This window comes from Sceloporus undulatus, chromosome 8 (assembly GCF_019175285.1).
Source record: "Sceloporus undulatus isolate JIND9_A2432 ecotype Alabama chromosome 8, SceUnd_v1.1, whole genome shotgun sequence".
Taxonomy (NCBI): domain Eukaryota; kingdom Metazoa; phylum Chordata; class Lepidosauria; order Squamata; family Phrynosomatidae; genus Sceloporus; species Sceloporus undulatus.
In genome coordinates, this window is record NC_056529.1 from 36649011 (window position 1) to 36667819 (window position 18809).

General features: G+C 42.9%; 1 protein-coding gene across 3 annotated transcripts in view; it reads right to left on the reverse strand.

The window, feature by feature from the left end:
- Nucleotides 1–443: 443 nt before the first annotated feature.
- ABAT (4-aminobutyrate aminotransferase) overlaps nt 444–18809 on the reverse strand; it is a 41322-nt gene continuing 22956 nt past the window's right edge. For all 3 annotated transcript variants that reach the window (XM_042438292.1, XM_042438293.1, XM_042438294.1), the window contains 13 exons: nt 17955–17984; nt 16061–16178; nt 12939–12988; nt 11385–11465; nt 10655–10747; nt 10260–10322; nt 9292–9355; nt 8983–9131; nt 7305–7442; nt 6026–6193; nt 4949–5095; nt 4041–4152; nt 444–3078 (listed from right to left, as the gene is read on the reverse strand). In XM_042438292.1, coding sequence (XP_042294226.1) covers nt 2957–3078; nt 4041–4152; nt 4949–5095; nt 6026–6193; nt 7305–7442; nt 8983–9131; nt 9292–9355; nt 10260–10322; nt 10655–10747; nt 11385–11465; nt 12939–12988; nt 16061–16178; nt 17955–17984 — 1335 coding nt within the window. In that variant the 3' untranslated portion in view covers nt 444–2956. The remainder of the gene's footprint in view (nt 3079–4040; nt 4153–4948; nt 5096–6025; nt 6194–7304; nt 7443–8982; nt 9132–9291; nt 9356–10259; nt 10323–10654; nt 10748–11384; nt 11466–12938; nt 12989–16060; nt 16179–17954; nt 17985–18809) is intronic.

Sequence of the window (18809 nt, forward strand, 5' to 3'; positions counted from 1 at the left end):
CCAGATGTTTCTGGACGGCAGCTCCCAGCAGCTGTAACCAATATGGTGAGGAATATTGGAAGTTGCAGACCAACCTTTGGACGGCCAGACAATTCTCACTTCAACTCCAGAGTTTTTGGAAAGCAAGTTTCATCATCCCTCCTCACTGACCAGACTCAATAGGGCTTCTGGGAGGCCACAGGATGGTGCCATGACAGTTAAACTGGAATAATAATGCTGTAACTTCAAGTTAACTCTGACTTAGGCAGCTCTGTTATAGGGTTTTCTTGGCCAGAGTTCTTCAGATGAGGTTTCCCATTGCCCTTCTGAGAGTCACTGTAGATTTCTTTCACCAAACAGGGATTTGAATTCTGGTTTCCCACAATCCTAGTCCAGCACTCAAACCACAATGCCACACCGACTTTATTCACACTGTTCTAACATGAGGAAAAAAAATGGAAAAATTCAATTATAAATATTTTATTTTAAGAATACTGAGGAAATGCATTTCATGGACCTGTCTGTCATGGCTACTAGTTAACGTCAAGAGGTGCGATTAGGTACTGGTTTACACATGGATTTGGCACAGTCGACAGAGAGGCTGTAAACAAATTATTACTTTCCTAAAAGATGTCAGTTTACACTGTAGATTAAAGCATCTACTATGGTCTGACCGTTATTAGGTTGTGCATACAAGTCCACAGTTAAAGGGTGTCCCATAGAAATCGTTTTAAATGGGTGTCGGGGAACCCCTGAGGCACACTGCAGAGGATTTTATCGTCAGTAAAACAAGAATGTGGTCAAAGTTTTGGTTAACGGGATTTTGGGGTAGGATAAGAATGCAAGGCTTGCGAGAGATATTTGTAACTTCGACGGCACCGATATGGCAATTGTACTAAATCCCTATTCTTTGCCCATCAGTATTAAAAAAACTGGATCCTTTACTGAAGGTTTTTTGCCTGCTAGAGCTATCAGAGGCAAGACTTCGATGCGCAAGAGATACTTGCTGGAAAGGGTTGAGCAAGGATAGATGTTAAATCCATCGTCTTGTATGAGCGATACTTCAAAAAATTTTAGGAAAATAACAGTTTTCAAGTGCAGCTTATAGGACAAATAATGATGAAATATTGAGAGAGAATGGAGTTAGAAGTGAGACCAGTGGCTGAATTGAGAAGTCTAGACATACCTTTGGGTATGTTATTCCATACATAAATACATACCTTGCCCAATGTGCAAGAGAGACTTTTGGACATTCTGGACAGCATCAAATGAGATCTGACATGAAATGAGGAGGAGGAATAATTTGCTTGTTTAGCTAATAAATGGAAGCATTCACATCTGAAGGTTAGTTTACCACGTCTGTTGCAAAACCTGGGAAAGCTTCTATTTTGGACTACAACTCTCAGCCAGTATGGCCATGCTAATGGGGATTTTGGGAACTGTAGTCCAAAAGTAATGCCCCCCCCCCAAACTATAGCGAACTCTTTTCATATTTAAGTCTCTAAAAGGTAATGACAGACAGTAGGGGTGGCAGCAACCTCTGGCTCGCTCCAGCCTTCAGGGAGTTGGATGGGGTAATAAAAGGCACAATATACAAGAGAAATATGCTACGTTTGGTCCAGTCTGGCATAGCAAGCTGGGAAAGCCATTTTATGGGGAGTGGGGAGAACTATAGAGCAGAGTGCAAGTTTGGAAGGAAGTTTCCCTAATCTTTTTCTTCCCAGTACCTACGAAAGTCAACACTTTCTGCTTAGCAGACAATGTATTGAGGGAAGGAGAGGGGGGGACCCTTCAAAAATCCACACTCACAAACTGGGCTGCTGTTTCCTCCATTTGGACACCAGATACCGACAGAGGTTAAAACTTCTGCTTTACTTTGGCACAAAATGGGAGTGAGGTCAGGTCTGTGGAAGTGACAACGCCAGGCATGGATGACCTGGAGAATGTGGTTCTCTCTCTTTTTGGACTACAGTTTCCAGAATCCTTTGCTGGCTTGGATATTCTGGGGATTTTTGTCCAAAAAAGGGGGAGAATTTTCCGAAGAAGGTTAGCACCTCCATGGCAGGTTTGCCAGTTTTGCAGACCTATTTTTATTTCCAACTCCCCAAAGCTGGGAACTGGCTTGAAAAACTAGTATTCTGGTTCTCAAAAAGAAGTGAAGGGGGGGGGGTCACCGTTACAGTTCCTAAGGTGAGTTGTAGCAGGACTGTTCATGGTGCATTGAAAAATTTCTGCCCATGTTCAGTGCTTTCTAGCAGTTTTGGACTACAGCTTCCATCGTCCCTGGCTCAGCATGGCCACTGGGTAGGGGAACCACAGTGGCTCCAAAAACTACGTAGAAAAGAAAAATTAAGTTTCATTTTCTGATGCAGATACAACCCTCAGAAGGGAAATAAATAGAGAAACTCAAGGGAGAGGCGGCTGCTTAAATGCAGATAGTATCAAGCCCATGGTCACTTGTGGGTGTGGGTTAGGTGTATGTGCAGAGATGTGGGAAAGAGTTGCTTCCACCTTTGACACGTGCACTGGTTAAATACACCACAATTATTCCAGCTCACTGGCAGTATGTGTGCCCACTTTCCGAAGTGTCACCAGGGCTAGAAACTTGACAGGAAAAGATTCTTGGGAATTCAAGATCAGAGTCAGAAAAACCAAACCCAAAATTTGGCATGCACTGGCTGGAAGGAGATGAACGGCTGTGGATCCCATCCCTAGAGGTTTGATACCTGGAACTCCGAATACTTGCAAAACTATCCAAAAGCACCACAGGTGTCTGAACATTTCAGCTGAAGCAGCTTGAACTGGTGGCAAGCATGGGAGAAGAAAACCAATATTTAAAAACAAAGCCGCCTTCATGAATTCAGTTCTTTTCTATTAGTGAATATATATATATATGAATATGATTTTTAAATAAACTATTCTTAGACTCTTATAGGATTTGGGTGTGTTGGTTTTCTCAGTGCAAGGTAAGGCTTGGCTACTTGAAGTCAGCCAAAATGTCGCTGAAGATGTTCAGGAAGAGATGCGCATGATGGTCTCGGAAGACCAGGGTGGGCCGGAAACGGATGGATCGGTCGCCACTGCCTCCCAACACCACACCTGCAGGCAGGAAAATCCATGTTAGCCGTTTGAATCACACGCAGTCTATAAGCAAAGCAGTTCTGGGTTTGTCCTAAATCATGAAAGCGGGTGGTGTCTGCTAATGAAACTCAAAACAGGGTCACTGAGAAATGAGAAGCGCCATTTCTTAGTCCAAAAAAATCTGTAACAACTAACTACCCACAAAAACGTCTGCTCCTTCTATTTACTGCAATCTAAATAAAGGATGGGAATCATATACTGTATACAGTTGTCCCTCCATATTCGCTAGGGTTAGGGGAACAAGACCCCTGTGAATATGGAAAAACCGCAAATAACAAAAACACTGTTTTTACCTGAGAGGACACCTCTCTAGGACTCTCTAGGTCCTCCAGTGCAACTCTGTGGTCAATGTCCAACATACACTGACCATAGAATGGCACTTGGAGTAGCTACAAATGGTCTTTCAGTGCAGCTTTTAGTTAAAGTTGACCACAGAGTTGCACTGGAGGACCTAGACAGTCCTAGAGAGAACATATTAATGAAATCTGTGAATAATCAAGCCCGCAAATATCAAGGCCGCAAATATGGAGGGATGACTGTATATCAAGCCCAATGTAGCCCCTGTGGATCCCCCACTGACCCTCCCAGGCTTTGTCCCTAACTGTTTCAACTAAAACCACCATGTTTTTGACTGAAAATACAGTAGTCCCTTTGTATTCACTAGGATTGGGTTCCAGGACCCCATGTGGATACCAAAAATCCGTGGATGTTCAATTCCCATTAAACACAACAGCATAGCAAAATGGTGTTCCTTGTATAAAAGGCCAAGATCTAGGGTTCCTTTTTGGAATTTATATTTTTGAAAATTTTCAAGCTGTGGATGTTTGAATCCGTGGATAAAAAATATATCCGTGGATACAGAGGGTTGACTGTACAGTTTCAGCAGCTCTGGTGCATTGCTATAAACCGTAGAGACTTACCTTTGTTTCTGGCTATTGCAATGAGCTTGTTCCTAGTAGCATCGTTTGGGGCGTCAAATGAACAGAACGTCCCTCGTCCCCGTGCCCTGCTGACCAGATGTGGGTAGCGACTCTAAAAGAGGGAATGAGAATTTTAAAGCTTATTTGAACTCTCCCTCACTGTGTTGAGGGATCTGCACACTGCTAAGCCACTTGGTTAGTAGTGTGATGACTGGAGCAGGTAACTTTAAGGAAGGAGGAATCTTTTGGAGGAGATGGCTATTCATTTCATTGTGCAGCTATCAGAGGCCGGGGCTGGATTAGCAATGGTTCAGTTGGAGCCATTGCTCCAGCGTCCTCCCAGGCTACGCGCATGATGTGATGAGAAAGCAGTGTAAAGTGGGCTCTCCATATTCCCTGGGGTTGGGGTGCAGGACTCTCAAGAAAGTGGAAAAACTGCAAATAAAAAACCATTAATTTTGTTTTACCTCTGAGAACATCTCTCTAGGCATTTCTAGGTCCTCTAGCGCAACTCTACAGTCACCTTCCACCAGATGTTGACCATAGAATTGTGATGGAGGACCTACAAATGCCTAGAGAAGTGTTCTCGCTAGGAATCTCTAAGTTCTCCAGTATAATTTCTATGGTCAGCTTCTACCAGATTGTTCATGTGAGCAGATGAGATAGTGACATCTTTGCTTTCTGTTGGTTCCATGTACATAAACCGTTTCACATACAAGCCTCAAATATGGAGTCTTGGATTCCTACCTCTGAAGTCAAGCTTACCGGGTCTATTTGGATACATCAGGTGAGCAGCTAATTTTACTTTCTATCAAAAGTTCTTGAGTTCCCAACTGAAGATGGATTTTGTTCTTTTGTCCTAGAGAAAAACTCTGAATTAAGCCTTCTCCCTCTCCTGCAAGTCTTACCTGTAAATCCAGCAGCCCCGTCAGTAAAACCTTCCCCGCATGAGCTGCATTGCTCAAAAGGTCCTCTCTTTTGATAACATTAATGGCTTCTGCAAGAAGGAGGGTCTTGGAAGGGTCCCCAAGCCATGTGTTGAAAATCCGATACGGCTGCAAGAGGACAGGTGAAAAGCAGGAGAACAGGAAGTGAGAATTGTTCAGACTACCTGTTTTCCCATTAATTTCAGTGGGCTCTCCACATTCACTATGATTAGAGCGCAGGACCTGTGTGAAAGTGGAAAGCCCGAAAGGGAATCTCTAGGAATCTCTAGGTCCTCCAGTGCAACTCTGTGGTCAACTTCCATCAGAAGCTGACCGTATAATTGTGCTGGAGGAACTAACAATGCCTAGAGAGGTGTCCTCTCTAGGAATCTCTAGGTCCTCTAGCATGACTCTATGGTTAATTCTGGCAGTTGCGTTGGAAGATGTAGAGATTCCCAGAGAGAACATATTAATCAAATCCACAAATAATCAAATCCACAAAAGTCAAATCCGCAAATGTGGAGAGTTAACTGTACTCTTTCCTCCAAAGAGATCAGGGCAGCATGCAAGGCTCCCTTCCTATTTTCCTCCTCATCTTCACAACAACTACTCTGTGATGTAGATCAGGTACAGAGCAAGTGACTGTTCCAAAGTCACCCACTGAGTTCCTAAGGCTCAGCATTAACTAGAATGTGGATCTTCCAAGTCCTAATCTAACACTCTTAACCAGTACCTCATATTGGCTCTCTCTGTTGCATTAAATTAACAACCATACAAGCTGAGAATGCCTTGCATGTATTCTCTCCTTTATCTGATAGGACAAATGAAAGAGACTCTTGCACCAAGACAATAACAATTAAACACACCACATACTTCAAGGTAGTTTAGCAGAGTTTAGTTACATCTAATGGATGAGAAACCCTAGTTTTTAGATTTTAGAAAGAGCTCTCCCTTTCAGGATGTCAAATCTGGGGCACAGTTTTGAGAATGCATCCAGCCCTTGTCATGGGAACTGTGTTCAAGTATTAGCTCTTTAGAGCCTTCCAGAAAAGAACTTACAGCATTGGGCCGGAATTCCTCTTTGTGGAAAAACCCGCCGGTCATCATCTTCTTGCTGAAGGTTAGGACGTCCATGGGGTCATCGAGGCCCCAGTGTTCGTGGGCCCAAAATTTGCCTGTGGCTCCACCTCCCGTCTGCACCTCGTCCACCAAGAAACCGCACCCATGCTGTTCAAAGAAATGGGACAATGTTAGGTCAACTTTGAGGAAGGAACTGGAAGGCAGCTCAGCTATCTTCCCCCTGTAATGAATGAGTGAGCCATGTTGTCCAAAAGTGCAAAGAATGTGGGAGGCTTGGATTCAAGTCCTGCCACCAGACTCAGTGCAATCCCTGGGGGGGGATGTCGTCATCTTTCATACCAGATTATAAAATGAAAGAAAAAGAGTGTACTGTATAGTGTTACGACTGTGTTTTTATCAGTTATAGTATATATAAATGGCCACTTTCTTTATCCTGTTTACATGTAAACCAAGGCCCTGTAACTGTGGCTCTCCAGATGTTCTCTGTCTGTATCTCCTATCACCTTAAGTCAGCATAGGTATTGGTGAGGGATGATGAGAGCTGAAGTCCAATAACATCTAGAAAGCCACAGTTGTCCAGCCTTCCTATAGTTTTTAATACAGAATAGGCACAAATTGTATCTCCTTCTTACATTTCACAGCTATGTGACCTTGCTGTTTACAGGTTTTCTCCCTGTATCCTCATGTGATAGAGCAACCAAGTGAGGATTGCTATTGAGGCACCTGATAAAATCCAGCACAGTGCACAGAAGGTCAAGCCAGGCTCATTTGGATACTGACTTGGCTTTCTCAAGTCCTTTGGGAAAGAACCCAACATGGAATTGACATTTAAATAGTCAATTCCATAGTCAATAGTCAAGTCATGGGGTTGACTATTTAAATGTCACATGGAGACAGAGCTCAGGAAACCGTTCTTAAACCCTGCTATTGTCAACAAATAATCACTAAAAAGAAGGTGCATAATTACCAATCCTCCAAATATCTAAGACAACTGGCTCCTTATGCAAAAGGTACACACATGCCCCCACCAGCAAAAGCCACATGTATCTGGAAATGCCCACATGCTATTTTTTTGCAACACAGATCCAAATAGTAGAGGCACATCATCTTTGTGTCAGGCTGGCATCCAGGCAGTGCATGACTTTTTTTGGTCTAGCCTGCCACACTGATGTATAACGTTTCTTCTCTCATAAGCCTTCAGATAGTTCTTTACTGGCCAGAGATGGAAAAGGTAATAAAATCCCTGGATTGAACCCACCTTTCTGGCGATGTCTCTCAGCTTTCTGAAAAAATTATCTGAAGCATGGTTGTCTCCCCCTTCTGACTGAATTGGCTCCACGATGATCCCTGCAACCACTTTCTTCTTTTTTCTGTATTTTACAATTAAATCTTCCACCTGCAGATTGAAAAATTGGGTGAGGTTTTACAGTTAGTACTGTGGTTTATATTTCCCTTTTGTCGCTATTAAATATGGCAGCTAATAAACATTTTAAAGGGGAAAAATGAAATGGAAAACTTTGGAAATTTTTGTACTCAATAAATGCCATATGGTGTAAATATTGTGGGTCTGGTCAATGTGAGGCTATAGTGGGATGGAGGGATGAATGGATAGATGGATGGATACACACAAACACACCAATCATTTGATTTCCTTGATGTAAGTACGTGAGACATATCCAATGAAAAATGCATGAATAATAATAATAGTATTTATTTATACTCCACTTTGTCTCAAATGAATCAAAGTGGATTACAGCAATAAAATAACATACAATTTAAGAAATACAATTAAAAGCCCCAGAACCCCCAGCCCTCCCAACATGGCACCAACATAGAGCAAAAAAAACCCAAACAGGGCTATTGTTTCACCCAAAGCACCTGTTCCAATAATAAGCTGAGCCTTTCAGTTGAAAATTCCTCTTCTCTTTATTGGCTTTCAATTTAGCTTTTGTCTAGATCCACTCAAACACCTTCTCAAAAATTGGGTTAATCTAAAGATTTCTGAGTCCTTGTGTGATCTGTGATGAACTCCAGCCTCCAGTCATAAAGAAAGCTTACCAGTCTCTTTCCTCTACTATACCAAACCACCCATCCTAAAGAGATCAGGGTAACCGAGGCAGGCTTTAGGCTTGCTTTCAAATCCAAGGCAGTATTTAGGAGAAACATGGCAGCAGGGTCTCTGAGTAGACCCAAAGTAGTTACACCACACCTAGAATTAGCCCAAAGCCCTGGGACTCATGAGGATTCTGGCTTCCAAGTCAGTCTTGACCCAGGACCAGGCCAGCTGCTGGAGGCCTGACAATTCAACAGGGCATGCCCAAGACATTTTGACACCCGTGGCAAAGGATAAGATCCAGCTCTCCTTCCTCTTCACCTCACCTTCCATGTACAGAAGCTGATCAGACTGACAACAGATATATCTTAAGGGGTGGGGAAAGTGTCCCACCCACAGAGCCTCATTCTGTCTCCAGGTAGATCAACCCCCCCCCCCCCATAATATGTTTTTGGGCACTATCTCAAAACTACTGTAGAATGCACCATTTTAGCCTCCATGTTCTAATCTCCCCCTCCAAAAAATGTTCTAATCTCCCCCTCCAAAAAATGGCCAAAAATAATCTGAAAATAAAACTGGAGTTGCCCACCCTCTCTTGGGGGTGCAGTGGATCTTGGGAAAGTTACTTTATGGACTACAACTCCCAGCATCCCCTGCCAGCATGGCCAGGGACTAAGCTGATGGGGAGTGGGGTTTCCTGGGAATTTATGACCAAAAGAAAGTATTTCCAAGCAGGAAAAGATTCATGGCACCCAAGTCCTGCCCTTCAATGCCCCCCATCGTCTCTCACCATCTCAGTATCTGCTGCCTGGTGCGCCACTCTTGCACCACCTACTTGTGGGCCTAGCCTCTGCAATGAAAATATTGCTATCAAGATGCTCACCTCTTCTAAACATCGGGCTTCTTCCTGTTCATTTTCCTTCACAAATTCCTCCAGCGGGTACTTCAGTCTTGGAAAGGGAGCAATGGGCCAGTCGAAGGAAGGGATGTCTAGTTTGTGGATGGCTTTAGAATGTGTGGCAGCTAAACAACCTAAACCAAGGAGCAAAAAAGATACAAAATGGAAGAGAGCATCCCAATCAACTTCACCCATACAAGAATATGTATGCTGCAGTGGTCAAATTAACTCTTTCTCCCTTTTTCTCTCTGCCAACTAGCCTAACAGAAAGCAAAAATATCAACATTTTCTTACCCATGGTTCTCCCATGAAATCCACCCATAAAGGAAAGCATGCTGTATTCTGGGCAACCTGGCGGCTGAAACCAAACAAAAGGTTAACATCATGACACTGTTCAATCTGCCTGTTAGGTAATAGCATCATTTCCTGAAGAACTCTAGGAAAGGATTGTGCAACTGGCTGGGCTGGATAAGGAAGTTATTGATTTTATACTTTATTTTCAGCATGTATAAGGGCAAGTCATAGTTTCTCAGCCTCAGAAGATGGCCTTGGCAATCCCCCTCTGACTAAATCCTGCCAGGAAAACCTCACAATAGGTTTGCCTTAGGGTTGCCATAAGTCAGAAATGATTTGAAGGCACACGACAACAAAATAACCAGATGATGATGATATCATTACAGCAGGCCCTCCACATTTGCTGGGTTTGGGGAGCAAGACCGACATGAAAGTGGAAAAACCCCAATTAAAAAAGCACTGTTTTTATTTTAAAAGATTGAAAGAACACTTCTCTAAGAATATCTATTCTAGGTCCTCCAGCACAAGTCTATGATCACCATCTGCTGGACACTGACCACAGAATCATACTGGAGGACCTACAAATCCCTAGAGAAGTGTTTTCTCTAGGAGTCTCTAAGTTCTCCTTCCAGCAGAGTTGCATTGGAGGACCTAGAGAGAATGTATTCGTCAAATCTGGGAATAATTAAATGTGCAAAAGGCAAAGCCATAAATGTGGAGGGCTGATTGTATTTTCAATTTGATTTACAGTTGTTTTTTCTTCAAAATCAGAACTCAACATCCAAGAGGCTTATAACACTGAAGGCTTGTAGGGTTGACCTTGGTGCACCAAAGTCCAGAAGGAAAGGTTCAGACAAAGTCTGTGCACAAGAAAAAGGCTCCGTTGAAAACACTGGCATTTGAGGTTCCACATTCTTTTTCTACCCATCTTTAGCATTCCAAAACCCTGCTAGGTGAACTGCTCATACCTGGTTGATCATGCAGGTTTCCAGCTCTTCCTTGGTCACGCTGTTATGGCCCCTTTCTTTGCTCTGGAAAAAAGAATTAGTAGAAAGAGGCTAAGAGAGAAGAGGAGGAGGAAATGGTGCAACAGGCAAATCTGGGGAAATAAGACACAAAACCTAACATTTACTAAGCCGCTAGAGGGAAGGAAGGATCACTTCTCCCAAAGTTGGAACTAGCCAAAGCCAGGTATACCTCACCTGCCCTAACTGTGGAGGCTGAAGAATGACTGCAAAGCCCATTATCTCCCACTGAACAGCATTTTCTGTCACAGTCCTTCTCCCTCCTCCAAGTGCTGGAAGCAGAAGGATTACATTTCTAGGGCAATATGGGTGGAATGGTCCATATGTATTTTACTCACCCTGTACCACATGAAGATGGTTTTAAAGGCATTTTCGTTGGAGCAAGAGCCACAAGACATGGTTACCACCTGAGACAGACCCTTAGGAGCCACCTGTTAATGGAGGGAATAAAAGAGAAGGAACAGATACAAAAGGAGGTATCTTGGATGTGGGATCCAAGTCTAAGCGATAAATTCATGTATGCTTCATACACACCTCATACACAATAGCCTGAAGGTCATTTTATACATAATATCTTAAAGAACTTTGTGCATGAAACAAAATATGTGTACTTTGAACCATCACAAAGCAAAAGTGTCCCTATCTCAGCCACCCATGAAAAAAGGTTTGGGTTTTGGAGTATTTCTGGTTTTGGAATTCCGGATAAGGGAGATTCAACCTGCGTTAATGAACTTCTACTTCTTTATTCTTTTTTACAGCAGTGTCTGGCAGCTCCTGTTAAGTTTTGACAGGGAGTCTGGTCACACTTCCCCCGATGAACCCCAAAACAAGTCATCCACTGACTGGTCCATACAGGGATCACCTAGAGGCCCAACAACCTGATCCAGGTGATCTATCACAATGGGGTAGCCCTGGGTGACAGACAACCTTCCCACTAATTCTGCCGCATGCCTGCTCCCCATCGTCTATCTGCCATTCACATCGCAAGCAGCAACAGGGAATGTAAAGCAATAACAATCTGATCACAGATTAGGTACACTGGTTCCCTCTACCCTGTTGAAAACTTACAGAGAGCAACGATTCCTTTAGAGTTTCAGCATGGTTTCCTGGAGGCAAAATCCCCAAGGCAGGCCTGTTCACAAAGGTGCTCTGAAAAACAATGGGAAATGTTTGAGGGAGCATTTTGCAGAAGAACGGGCAACTATCAGGGGTTAGAGGGCTGTACTGTCCCCCACGAAGAGACCCCAAAGAGCTGCACCACCTGAATTATTTTCTCCCCAAACCCTGAACCAGTGCCAACCTATGAGAAACCTACTTGGTTTTTCACCATCTTCATTTGCCTCTTCTTACTCTTTGGGCACATCTACACTACAGTTTGACACCACTTTAACTGCCATGGCTCCATCTGACAAAATCCTGGGATTTGTAGTTTTGTGAGGCACCAGTACTCTTTGGTAGAGAAGGCTTGTAAATATACACATCCCAGGATTCCATAGGATGGAGCTAGAGCACTTAAAGTGGTGTCAAACTGCATTGTTTCTACAGCGTAGTAGATGCACACTTGGTCTCTCCTATTTCTTTCCCAACTTTTCTCACTGGCTGCATCAACACTGCAGAAATAATCCAGTCTGGCACTGCTTTAACTGTCATGGCTCAATGCTATGGTATTCTGGGAACAGTAGTTTGTTGTAGCACCAGAGCTCTCCAATGGAGAAGGCTAAATGTCTCACACAACGACAACCCCCAGAAATCCACAGCACTGAGCCATGCAAGTTAAACTGGATTATTTCTGCAGTGTGGATGCAGCTAACAGAAAAGAGGCTTCTTCCATGGAATGGCATACCCAGGGGGAAAAAAGGAGGTTAAACAGTTGGGTTCTAGCCCCTAAAAGGTCAGGCAGGCGGCTATCACCTGTGCCAAAAAGTGGTGATAGGAAAGAGGAGCAGAAACCTGGAGTCTAGGGTACTTCACAGCCAATTATTATTATTATGCTTTATTTATATAGCGCTGTAGATTTTCACAGTGCTGTACATACAAACAGTAAAATAGATAAGAGTAAACCTGCCCATGGCGTACAATCTAAGAAATAATAGCGTTAACACATATAAATAATACATAACAATACAGGAAAGGGTTCAATAAAACAGGCAACAAATAAAAAACGTCAAATAGAAAATAATAGTCATGCAATGCCTGGAAACATATGGCATGTTTATTATCTGCGAATAGCATTTCTTTTTCTTAGCAAAATGCTATTGGATTTTCACTGGAGTCGGCTTGATCCATTGTGCTGAGTTCAAGGGGCAGCTTTTCATTTGGAGAATGTAATGATCATTAGGGTGAGCAAAAGCAATTGAAAAGCCAGAATAACCCGTGCTGTTGTCATTTGCATTGCAAGATGAACGACTGTATTTCTTTCAGTTTCTGGAAATTCTTTTGTCTCCCAATGCAAATATAATGCTGCAAATTTGAGCATCACAGAGCAGCTGTTGTATCCCTACTTTGTTATCAAATTTATGCTTAGGTATTTTTTTCAGAGAGAAATCAACAAACAGATCAATGTCAAATGTAGGCGGGTGGTACATGCTTAAGTGACTGTATCTTTTGGAAGAGGATTCCTACCAGATTCTGGGGCTGTTGGAGGACTTTTAGCAGAGCTGGATGGTTGTAACCTAGAAATAAACAGAGACAATTATTAGAAATTTCCCCCCAACATTCAAATTTCAGCAACTTGCAACCTAGAAAAACACAGTAGTTTTATGGTGCATTGAAATGCACCCCGCTCATTTAACACTTTTCAAGAGAAGTTGGAGAATTATGGGCAGCTGGCTTTCCAAAAACGTGTTTTAGAGGAGGAAAAGGCATATGCTTCAGAAATCAGTTTCTGGGGGAGAAGAAGATAAATTTCATCAATTTCAACTGCATCAATTTCGAATGCAGTCTGTGATCTGTAACACACCATCCACCGGCTGGCTCTTTCTCTATCCCTCATTAGTGCAAATGAGTTGAGCTAGAAACCACAAGGAACACAGAAACCCCAGAGAAGTGACACAAATCATAATAGCTTTGATGTTAATTGTTTGATTATTTAACTCTGGGCACCCAGACAAGGTTTCCAGCATGCAATTGCCCTGAAACATGCGCAGAATTTTACAGTGATGTCATTATCTTCCGATCCTCCCTGCAGCTTCTTCTGGGTGTTCTGTTTTATATTAATGTTTTATTTTGCACCAAAGAAAATGTATTAAAGAGGAAAAGATGGAATGGCCTGTTGGTGGTGGTGAATTCATATCCTCCAGTGTAGCTGAGCAAAAACAGAGTATACTCAGAAAGATGCGGCCAGACAACAAGAGAAAAAAAGCTATTAATGATGAAGACTATGTAACTACTATTTTAAGCAGAGAAACTCTGGAACATATATATTGAGTTTACAAAAGCCTGGGGGGGGGGAAACTACATGCCCCAAATAAATTCACTTGGAAGGACCAGGCTATCTGAAAGGTTTGGCTCTACTGTTTTAAAATAGGATTCTAGGATTATTTTTAGACTGGTTTTAGGAGTTTGTAAAAAGAGTATTTTATTAAGTTGAAGGTTTCATGGCTGGCATCCATAGTTTTTTGTGGGTTTTTCAGGGTATGTGGCCGTATTCTATAAGAGTTTCTTCCTGCAGATGGATTCTCTGAAGATGTCAGCCACAGATGCCATCCAAACGTCAGGAGTAAAAAATTCAAGGAAAGGAAGGATACCAATATTAATGTGCAGAGGGGTGGGTAAGATTGTCCTTACAAGATAAAATGCTGAATTTGACTGGATTGTCTTTACTAGTTGCACATTCATCCTGCCCAGCTTGAATGTTTTGAACATTCAATGGCATTTTCACAGCTCAGCCAACAACACCATTTAGCTCCTGTGTAAACAGAGCTTGCAATTTCAGGGTAGGAACCACTGTGCAACAACTTGTGATATTTCTGTTTTGTTGACAACAAATCAGCTGCTTAGTCAGTGGTGCTCCAGCATCGTCTCCGGAACGATTTTAGACACAACATGGAAGCCAGCAGCCAGCAAAATAACAGCATAACGCCATGGTCATTAATCTGCATTCCTTCCCTTTGGGGGCTTGGATGCATGCCCATTTCCACTTCTTAAAGGGTTACATAAAGGCTAACCTACTTTCTCCAGAGTTTGTGAAGTTCCTTTCCTGCTTCTTGCAAAGCGCTATAAACACCCTCACTGCTTTGAAATTATACTGCAACCTTTCATGACTGACAGCCACCCCATGTGTTGAATTACAACTATGACTGTCTCCAAATAGTCTGGCCTAGACGATGGGAGCTGTAGTTCAATGTATCTGGAAGCTGTCTGGTTGGGGAAACCTGTTTTCTTGAAGTCAAGGCTGCACAACAAAATCTAGTCCAGTATGTTGGTTCAAATCACGCCCTGCTCTCTGCTTTGCTTCTCATTGCCAAGGAAAAGATATACTTCTCTCTGGGCTCTACGCTAGCCATCCTAACAGGCTTCTGGTACTACTTATTTATTTAAAGGATTCTCCCTCCCTAACACACTGTTCAGTTAAAAAGGCTCACAGATCAATAATATACAAAATAGTCTCAGCTCGTAAATTTACAGTTCAAAAGGTCTGGCACTGAAGGAAAAAGGATGAGGAGGGAAAACAAGGAAGCAAAGAAACTCATGCACCAGTTCTTAAAAATTAAGTAGCAATTCTTGCATATGCTCCATTTTAAAGTGTTAAGAACAGGAAGAATCAGATGGATCTGGCCCCTTAAGGAGGGATGGAATGGTCCAAGCTTGCAAACTGCTGCCTAGCATCAGTTTTCTTCATCTCACTTCTCTTTCCCACCCCAATCTCTGTTTCCTCCCCATTTGTTATTCCTTCAGATAGCTGCTTCTTATCTTATTGGTATTTTTCCTGCCCCTTTTGCTGCTGCATTTAGGTGCTTTTTCCTACAGATGCCTGCCCACAAGGCTTGGAAATGTTACCTTTTTTGACTACAACTCCCAGTAGTGCTGGCTGGACAGTCTTGAGAGTTGTAATCCAGAAAAATGTCTTTTCTGCACTTGCCATCCAAAGCTTGTTTCCTGTCCATGGAACACAGTCTTTCCTGTCCCTGAGTGCATTGACTGTCCCTTGGCCAACTTCATAATGCCCTTTCCTTGCATCACTTTCAATCACATATTCAATTACAGTGGTACCCCGGGATACGAATGCGCCGCCTTACGAAATTTCCGGGTTACGAAAAAAATCCATAGAAAAAAACTGTTCCGGGTTACGAAGGTTATTTCGGGTTACGAAAATTTTTTTGGTGCTTTTCGGCGCTTTTTCGCACGAAATCTCGGCTTTCGCTATTAGCGCCTATGGCTTTTTCGGCTTACGAAGGATTTCGGGTTACGAACGCGGCGGCGGAACGAATTAAATTCGTAACCCGGGGTACCACTGTAACGATGCCCTTAAACTAAGCAGCTACATCACCTATGTGTATTCTGTGACATCACAACAGACCGTGCAAAACCTCAGGAGACAATAACCTCAGTCTGCTGACCTATGAATCTCAACTGCACCTTCAGCTATTTTGCTGGTAAGGTTTTTTGGAGGATCAGAGGTGAATAGTGCACTTTGGAGGTCCAGATTTGGCCTGGAGACTGTACCCCGTCAACTGTGATTTATAATATTTGTACACCTTCTGATACAGAAACATCTCTAACCAATTCACATGAGCCAGCCTTACCTATCGGAATGGAAGAAATCTGAGAGTAGAGATCCAACATACGGTTCCCATCAGCATCGACAAGGTAATTCCCTCGGCTTTCCTCATAGTTGCAGAAAAAGTGCACGGCTTCGGCGTGCTTGAAGAAACAGAGGAAAACAGTTCATCCCACCTACACCCCAAGCAAGGCTAGCCTAGTAGCAGGGAAAGCGAGGCAGTTGCCTCAGGTTGCATTTTCTAGGAAGGTCTTGGAAGAGAGAGTTAGGCACTCCATAGCCTGCTTCTCAGCCCCCTAATTCATTTCGGATGCCTTCACAATGGACATTTTCCCCACTGATAGTGCTGAAGAAAGATTCATTGGCTGAACCTGATGGCTTTTGTACATAAAATGGCATAGAAAGTGGGGAGGTGTCATCTTCTTCTCTGCCTCAGGTAGCAAAATATCTTGGGCCAGCCCTGCCAGGATCCAAGGAAGGAACTGCAATGGCCTTGTTTTACTTCTCCACTGAGCCACAGCTATCCTTCTTCTGTTTCCCTGTTGCACTACCTTCCAGTCATGGATTAAACTAAACCAGACTTGATTTGTGTGTCTGTATGTTTTTAAGTATGGAGCAAGGGACTTCAGGTTGAGTCTCCCTGATCCAGAATGCTTGGGACCAGAAGTGTTTGGGATTTTGCAATAACTGCATATACATAATGAGTTATCTTGGGGATGGGACCCAAGCCTAAACATGAAATTCCTTTATATTTACATCTTACATCTACATCTTACACATAACCGGCAGGTAATTTTACACACCATGGTTTTAATAATTATGAAACAAGGTTTGTGTATCCTGAACCATCAGAAAGCAAAAATATTACTATCTCCGTTACCCATGTGGATGGTTTCGGTGTATTTCAAATTTCAGAATTCCAGATAAGGAAGACTCAACCTACGTATACCTTAGTTAGGGGAGTCAGAGAATGATTACTAGCTGGTTCTTGTTTCCAATGTGTTACGATATAACTTGTTTTTGGAATCTACATCTTCCTATGTTAATTATGTAGAGCAGCACTCCAAACTGTATGATGTTTTGCTAATCTGATGTAATTATCCTTCTTTAGCACAAAGACTTCCCCTTATAAAATCCTCCTTTCCATCTTCATTTGTGTCCTGTTCAATCGATGCACATGTGGGATTTCCTGCCTCTCACTGGAGGAAGGGAAAGGATTCTGTGCAAAGCCAGAGTTGGTTAAAGAGGGCAGGCAGATCTCTGACACTTTCCCCAATTTGGGTTGTCCGTAGGAGGTGGGAATGTTGATGGCAGATACTTAAGGTACCTTAAAGCTTAATTACTGGCAATAACAGCTTTAAAATAAATGTGCTAGCTTTTTTTTTTTTTGGTCCCACCCTTCGGCCTTTGGAAGATGCTCCTCATGTACAAATTCTATGTGTCAATTAGCAGAGCTAATTTTCTGTTCCACCCCATAAAACACACAATGACAACCATAAAAGTAGCTGCAGGTGTCATAAATCACAGATTCTCACTCCCAAACTGGTTGGCAAAACTGAACAGAGACCTGGGGTGCATCTATACTATGCAGTTATGTCATTTTGACACACTTAAGATTTGTAGTTTGGTGAGGAACGTACAACTGTCGCAGCTCAAATGTTTTAGTTGAGGGAAATGGATTAGACCTCTCTCACAGAGAATTCCAAGCACCTTGCCGAACTACAGATCCCATGATTCTGCAAGAAGGAGCTGTGACACATTGGTATTGAAGTACTATAACCATGTAGTATGGATCTACCCTTGGAGTGCTTCCAGACCAGGCTTTTATTATGCAGTTGCCTTGCACAAGTTGTTTAAGGATCCACAGGGAAAGATTTGGGAGTAAAATAGCAGAAGACACTTGAAATGGGAGAAATTACCTGAATTCCATTCAACTGTTTCAATAATTCCTGAAAGAATAGAAAAGAAAGAGTATTAGGATCCTAACTAGTTGACATTCTGGCTTCAGTAAACTGATCTTTAGCATGCAACTGTCTGGATCATCTGCTTTGTCTGCAAAAAGATTCAGATTACAGATTGACTGGAAAGTCCTCCTGTGAAACAACTAAATTAGATGGATCAAATCAGGGCAGACAGCAATAAGGGCTTGTCTTCACTGGCTAGAATACCAGACAGGTATTCTGCCCCGAAATCCCCCCCATTACCTGTGCTTAATCCTCAGCAACAATGAGTGGCTGCCTTCTCACACAATCCCTGTTCATCTCCCAGCATCCCCACTTAGGTCACAATAAGGTGCCCAGTCATATTATCGACACTGGGCACCTCATTTTGACCTCAGGGAGACCCGTGTCCACAGCGCTGGCACCTGGCAGCTCACATCGTTGCTGCAGAGAGAGGTAAAAACCCAGAGTAAAAGGTAAGGTTTTAAAATTCAAGTTAAGGGGAGGAAAGGCCGAATTGAGTGCAGATGTTGTGAAGACAGTCCACATCCAATTTGGCTCTGTGTCATGTAAACAGAATGCAGCAAACCAGGAGGGGATTTGAAGTAAATAATCCATGTAGACAAGCCCTAGGTCAGATGGACCAATGGTCCCTCTTTATATGGGGCATCATATTATGCACAAGTGATGGGAACCTGGCTCCTCATTCTCAGAGTATGGGAATGTTACTTTTTTGGACTACAACTCTCATAATCCTCCAGCCCGCACGGCCAGAAGTGTGGCCAGCCCCCCTCCCACACTCACACTGCTCCTATAACTGCAACACAAACCAAA